The sequence below is a fragment of the Musca domestica genome, unplaced genomic scaffold (assembly GCF_030504385.1).
Source record: "Musca domestica strain aabys unplaced genomic scaffold, Musca_domestica.polishedcontigs.V.1.1 36, whole genome shotgun sequence".
NCBI classification, from domain to species: Eukaryota; Metazoa; Arthropoda; class Insecta; order Diptera; family Muscidae; genus Musca; species Musca domestica.
The window spans coordinates 3,033,782-3,041,494 of NW_026712318.1; the positions used below are offsets into that span (position 1 = coordinate 3,033,782).

Genomic DNA, 7,713 nt, shown 5'->3' on the forward strand with positions numbered 1-7,713 from the left:
CCATTTGATATGGCTTCCACTGCAGAGTACCTTATAATCTTCGGCATTGTGAAGATTTCTTCCTCAACGGAATCAGCTGTACAAGTTTATGTCGGTATTGATTCCGTATTTATGATAGGTTCTATATAACGATGCTTCCTTTTTTGTTATTTGGCTATAAGAAGTTCGGTTCGGCCGAACTTCATGCCATCTTCATTTCCAGGCAAAAAACATTCAATGTGACCAACCTGTACAAGATATACGTTCTAAAATTGTCCGTTGAAACTTATTTATGCTGATTATAATGTTACCCTATTTGCATCTTGAGATTTGCCTAGGAATTGAGGATCCCACTTGAATTTGAAAGACACCGTTACAGACAAATTACAAAGCTGAGTAAAGCTGAGTATTAAATCCTCACACATAGTTTCCGGTACTTGTTGTAGCATTGTTGTTGTACCATCGGCAAGCAACCACCATTCAAGCCTCAACACACATTTAGCCTTTTCTCGACCCCGGGAATTGTACTTGTCTCTATTACATTTCAGACAATTACGTTCATGCGTTTATTTGTTTTTTTTTTTAACATTGGGACACATTTTTACAATTTCCATGATTTTTTATATTACGGCAGCAGTAACCTGTCTTCGCTTTAATTTCGAAAAAAAAAATTACTACAACGGTTCTCCAATGGGTTTCTTTACAAAACACATGTCAATGAAATACCTATTCACCGATTTTAAAACAATAAAATATCCAAGTAACACATCAGTACTACATCAAACGAGGATGAGGTTTCAATAAAATTCATAAATAAGAAAATATCTGAAATGTTGATTCGGAGAGTTTCAAAAATCATGGTTATATTGACAATATTGAATTATGGTATGTATTTACACGTGTGTGCATGTCATATGGTGTATTTATTACGGACATAGTATTTCCATAGCTAATGCACAAAGCAAGTCAATTGAAGGGTGATTTATTAAAGTTAAAAAAAAATATAGTTAAAAAGCAGTAAGTTCGACCGGGCCGAACTTTGAATATCCTCCACCATTTGGAACGAATTTGGAAATGTTCAAAAAATAAAATCCTTAAAAAATTTTGCTAAAAATTAAAAATACCGAATATAGCCTTTATATTGGGGTCTATACGACGTCATAAGCCATTAACATATTCAAATTCGAAACTTGAAATAAACGGTGAAAAATGTAGCTAAAATCATCAAAATATCGTATATAGGGAGGTACCGTTATATCGGAGCGGTACGAAGACCTGAACCTGCATGTACAATTTTCTGTCATAGGCTGTAGCATCCATTACGAACTTCAAATACGACATCTCAAACAATTTCGGTGGGTATTGTACCTTAACTCTTAAAAATACCGAATATAGGGAGGTACTAGTATATGGGGCCCATACGAAGACCTGGACCTGCATAGACAATTTTCTGTCACAGACTGTAGTTCCCATTATGAACTCTAAATACATAATTTAAAACGATTCCGGTGAATAATTTCGCTAAAATCATCAAAATATCGAATATCGGGAGGTACCTTTAAATGGGGGCTATACGAAGACGTGGACCGTTATATGGGGTCTGCACCAAACGTGGACCTCTACATACAATGTTTCGCCACACGAGCTGGAACCCATTATGACCTACAAATACCAAGTTTTAAACAAATCCGTAAAAAAAACATCAACAATTAAACAACTATACCAAAACGTGGATCGATATATCTCATTTTCAATACCAACCATCCTAAATTTGGAAGCTATACGACCAATAATGTGGTTTGTATCGTGATTTCAACAGAAAAACGGACATCGTTAAATCGACTTAGAATTTTATGCTGATTACAAATACAGGGTGAGATAAAAAACTGCAACCACATTCAGAATGCTGTCATTTCTAAGCCACTCGTCCGATAGCTGTTAAAATTATTCCAGTGACAGCTCATTATATTGTTTACTAGCGTACAAAAGCACTTTGCTGAGAATTTTCCAGAAAAGAAGTTATTCGTGATGGAATTCAAGTTTGGTAGTAAGATTTCTTTATATTTGGCAGGAAAACCGCAAGTGGCTATCGTTAGAGCACTCCAGCATTTAAATGTGAAAAAATCGTTTGTGTCTCGTACCATCGCTCGTTACCGATTTCGTGATACTTGTAGCGTAGAAAACAGCAACATCAGCAGAAATGGTTCGAAAAGTAAAAAAGCGACTTGATCGAAACACGAGTGCCAGTGGCAGCAAAAATGGGTGGTGAGCTGAACATATCGCAATATTCTATTCTGAAAATATCGAAAAATTAGCTCGGGCCATTGAAATTCTAAGAAGTGCAAGAACTTACACCGCAATAGAAAGAAAATAGACTCAAAAGAGCTAAAGAGTTGCTTCACTTGGCCGAAAGTGTTAAACTGCCGAATTTGCTTTTCTCCGCGTCCGATGAGAAAACATTCGTTGTCCAAAAAAAAAAACAAAATGATCGTTTTTATATGCCAAACAGGTTAGCTGAAAATGTGCACCTTCGATTGGCCACCAGAACTCAAGCGCCGGCCATTGTGATGGTGTGGGCCGCCATAACAACCGATGGTTGCTCTCAGCTCGTATTAATCGACCGTGACATCAGAATAAATGCCGAATATTATGGCGAAAATATTCTGGAGGGTGTATTAAAACCTTGGGCACGCAAACATTCTGGCCGCAGACCTTGGACATTCCAACAGAACTCAGCACCATCGCACTCAACACGCGCCACCCAAGAATGGTTACAAAATGAGGTTTCTCGCTTCATTTCCAGTGCAAAAAGCTCCGGATACCAATCCGTTGGACAATTGTTTCTGGAGTATTTTGGAAAGCGCAAGCGCTTCACCGGGAATGGGCCTAACAAAATACCGCAGAGCAACATTCGGACAGCGTGTGACGGTTTCATTGGCCGTTTGAAGGCCATAAATAGTGCCAAAGGAGACCAATTCGAACAAATCTAAACTTATTCTAAAATTTGATGATGAATTTGATGTAAAATTATGGTTCAAATTTTCCATGAAAAACCTTTGAAGCATTTATCCTACACCCCATCAGTGGGCTTCATTCCAAATTTCAAAATTCTCGTACCTTAGTACATTTTAGTACACGTATAGTACCAATTTCCACAAATCCAGCCTTATCTCAACCCTTATACCCAAATATTGACCCAATTGTAAAATTTCAAGATTCCAGCTTTCGCCTGGGCGCCATTCAGTCAGTCACTCATCACTCGTCTCATTTTTATAAATATTGATCTAGGTATAGCCCTCATTTTAAGGGATAAGTCAGGATCTCATATGGTGGAGGATACAAACAATTAAAAAAAAAAACAGCTAAGTTCGGCCGGGCCCAACTTTTAAAACCCTCCACAAATTGGAAGGAAATGGAAAAAAATTGAAATTCGAAAAAAAAAATTAAAAAATCCGAAAACTACCACATAAATGAAAACCGTTATATAGGGACTATACGAAGAGGCAGACCTGAATAGGAATTTTTTTTCACATAAGTTGTAGTACCCATTAAGATCTTTCAGTACGAAATTTAATACAAGTCCAGTTTGAGTGAAATCGTCAAAATACCGAATATCGGGAGGTACCGTTATACAAATTTTTGCCATAGGCTGTACGAACTTCAAATACGAAATTTGAAATAATTCCGGAAAATAATGTCACTAAAATCATGAAAATACCGAATATAGGGAGGTACCGTTATATGCGGGCTATACGAAAACGTGGACCAACAATGCCCATTTACGAACTTAGCCTACCTACTGGTAAACTTTACATGTATGCAAAAATTTAGCCTTCTATCTCAATTCGTTCGAAAGACAGCGTGATTACAACAGACAGACAGTCGGGCAGACAGACAGGCGGACATCGCTAGAACGTTTTAGAATTTTACGCTGATCCAGAATATATATACTTTCTAGGGTCTATTATAAATATTTCGAGGAGTAACAAACGGAATAACAATGTTAATATACCCTCCATAGAATGGTGGAGGGTATAAAAATCGAATTCAGAATTACGGTGCACTTTCCACTCCATTAAAATAACTACTTTTCAAACGTCTATTTTTCCAGTTTCTGCATCCAAATCCAAATGTATTGGAAAGAAATACAACATTCGTCCGAAAGAGGACAACTTGAAAATTATGAAAAGGAACATCAGCAATCTGGATTATATCAACTTTGCAAGGCAACCAACGGGAGGGCTGTTAGAAAATACCGGTGAAACAATTCGAATAACATCGACATACAAGTCGAAGTACAGGCCATATATTCAAAAGGGACCACTCGGCGATGAAAAATACAAATTTGAGTTTTGTTATTTCCACTGGCTCGATAAGGAATGGGCAAAAGAAGCCGGCCTTTTGCCCTTTGAACTTCATACAGTATTCTCAAATACCCGATTTGGAAACTATGAAGAGGCTGCGAGAAGGAATTTTGGAATTGTTATATTGGTTATGAAACATGCGGTAAGTTGGAGTTTGAGTGGCGCCCAATTAAAAACCAAGGTGGAATAGACTTTTCACAACTTCAAAAGCTATAAAGATTGTAAATATGGCAATTTTGCCTCAGCCTACATTCCGAGCTATACGTTTTGACAAAAGTTTCTTCTACCTCGTAAAAATATCAAAAACATTTTTTTTTTGTTCATAAATTTAATATCCCAATATTTTCTGTTTCAGCCCACGGAGCCGAAATATTCCAATGGCTATTATGAACATTTAATGGACGTTCAAAATCCCAATGATGCCTACGAATTAGAAGAAGAAGAGGCATTTGCCCTATTCACAATATTGGAATTGGGCAATGTGTTCAGTGTGTACATTGGCAAATCGACGGTGCCAAATACCGTTTCATGCAATGCCGATGTCATATGGATAGACTATGACATGGTTGTTCTAATTATGTCCCACGAGGTAATGTCCAAAATTCAAAGCCACAAAATTATGATATAATACTGAATCAATTGGTATTGCAGGTAAAATATTTCAAAGATCTGATGGCGGTTGGAGACAGGCCAATGATGAACATCACAATTCCGACAACGGCACCGACATCTCCCATCTATCATTCCGTGTAACTTTTAGATTATGAAAGAAATGGTTGGATTCTTGAGCCATTCGAAGGTTTGGGAATTGCATTTGATTTTGGACGAAGTTTGAAAAATGTCAAGTGGTTAATAATGCTTGTTGTAGTTGTATTTTTGTTGTCTCAATTAAATTAATATTAGAAAAAAATTAAAAAAAAAAAACAAGTAAAAAAGCTGTAAGTTCGAACTTTGAATACCCTCCACCATTTGGTACAAATTTGACAATTAAAAAAAAAAATAAAATTCGTTAAAAATTCTGTTTAAATCTTAAAAATATTGAATGTAGCCGAATATTAGGGTCTATACGACGACGTGGTCCTGCATAGACAACTTTTGTCATAAGCTATTACAATATTTAAATGTGAAACTTGACAAAAAAATCTGTTTATAATGCAGCAAAAATCATCAAAATACCGAATATATGGAGGTACCATGGGGGTTGTAAAACGTGGACCAGCACAGACAATTAGGCTGCAGTATCCATTACGAACTTCAAATACCGAATTTGAAATAATTCCGGTAAATAATGCCGCTAAAAATCATTAAAATATCAAATATATCGGGAGGTACCGTTATATGGGGGCTATACGAAGACATGGACCTGCACAGATAATTTTCTGTCATAGGCTGTAGTATCCATTACGAACTTCAAATACTAAATTTGAAACAATTCTGGTGTATAATGTCGTTAAAATTAACAAAGTACCGAATATCGGGAGGTACCGTTATATGGGGACTATACGAAGACTTGGACCTGCAGAGACAAATTTCTGTCATAGACTGTAGTATTCATTACGAACTTCAAATACCAAATTTGAAACATTTTCGGAAAATAATGTCGCTAAAAACATCAATATACCGAATATATGGAGGTACCATGGGGGTTGTAAAATGTGGACCAGCACAGACAACTTTCTGCCTTAGGCTGCACTATCCATTACGAACTTCAAATACCAAATTTGAAACAATTACGGTGAATAAAGTCGCCAAAATAATCAAAATACCGAATATGGGGAGGTACCGTTATATGGGGGCTATACGAAGGCCTGGACCTGTATAGACAAATTTCTGTCATAGACTGTAATATCCATTACGAACTTCAAATACCAAATTTGAAACAATTCCGGTGAATAATGTCGCCAACATCATCAAAATACCGAATATCGGGAGGTACCGCTATATGAGGGCCATATGAAGACGTGGACCTGCATAGACAATTTTCTGTCTTAGGCTGTAGTATCCATTTCGAACTTCAAATAACAAATTGGAAAAAATTCTGGTGTATAATGTCGTTAATGGTCCCATTATGTGGGGCCTATACCAAAACGTGGACCTACATAGCTCATTTCCAATACCAAAAGACCTGCAAACATAATACACATTTGAGTAAAATTTTATCAACCTACTTCATTTCGTTCGGAAGCCAGAGTGATTTCCACAGACGGATAGACGAACATCGCTAAATCGACATAGAATTTTATCCTGATCAAGAATATATACACTTTGTGGAGTCTAAAATGTATATTTCGAGGTGTAACAAACGGAAGGACAAAGTTAATATACCCTCCATACTATTGTGGAGGTTATAAAAAAACATATCAAACCAAAATCTAACAATACCGAAGAAATCTCAATATTCTACCTAATGCACTATGCGCTATCGATAACAAATATATTGTCTCTTGGTTCGTGGTTTAAGTATCTGACAATATAAAAAGTTAAAATGACACGAAGCACCCTGTACTATTCCATAAATGTATTTCGCTGTTAAGCGAATTAATTTGTTCTGGGCTTTTGGGTTTTTTGCTTTGCTAATGGTTTGCAACTAAGATGTATTCCGATTGTAAATAATCGATATTTAAAATGTGTTCGATAACTCACCCAGCCAGTGGCTTGAGTTGCTAGTAAAAAATTAAAAACTTAAAATAGCCTGTAACACCCTGTTTATGCCATAGACGCATTTCGCCGTTAAGCGAATTTGGTCGTCATGGGTTTTTGGCTTTGGTGTACGGCAACTAAGATGTATTCCAATTGGAAACATTCCCATTAATCGATTGTTTACGTTTTCGATAACATGTCACAGATGCGCCCTCTATTCACAACCCAGTGTACTTACGGCTTACTACAACATATATATCACTTAAACATAGATGGCAGGTCTGAGCTCTATATCAAACTGTACTGACTTTACCACTTAACAGTTTGACATTAGTACAACGTTGACGTCTACATTGAAATTAATTTGGGAGAACAAACGACGGTGTTATGTCTTTGCTAATTCTTGTCTTGAAAACAAAAACCCATGATCTAACATCTATTGGCGATATATATTTGCGATAGATAAAGCTAACATATATCGCAAAGTGCAACAAATAGCCATCAGAGATTTTGATTGGAGGTTGATTTTTAGCAATTCGTTATAAGAGGTTATGAGAAGAAAAAAAAAAACAATAGAGGAAAGTCTTAAAGTCGGGCGGAGCCGACTTTATGATACCCTAAACCACTTTGCATATTTAGTAGAGCTTCACATAACAAATAAAAGTTTTAATGCGGAATTTATGAGAATTAAATTATACCAACTGTGATTAAGTTACAATTTAAAGTCCAA

At 36.4% G+C, this 7,713-nt stretch overlaps 1 protein-coding gene across 1 annotated transcript; it reads left to right on the plus strand.

The window, feature by feature from the left end:
• Positions 1 to 769: 769 nt before the first annotated feature.
• LOC109613357 (uncharacterized) lies at positions 770 to 5,330 on the plus strand. Its single transcript, XM_020038059.2, has 4 exons — positions 770 to 864; positions 4,091 to 4,485; positions 4,699 to 4,932; positions 4,995 to 5,330. Exons 1-4 carry the CDS (start codon positions 810 to 812, stop codon positions 5,094 to 5,096), a joined length of 786 nt encoding a protein of 261 aa, XP_019893618.1. The 5' UTR covers positions 770 to 809; the 3' UTR covers positions 5,097 to 5,330.
• Positions 5,331 to 7,713: the final 2,383 nt, after the last annotated feature.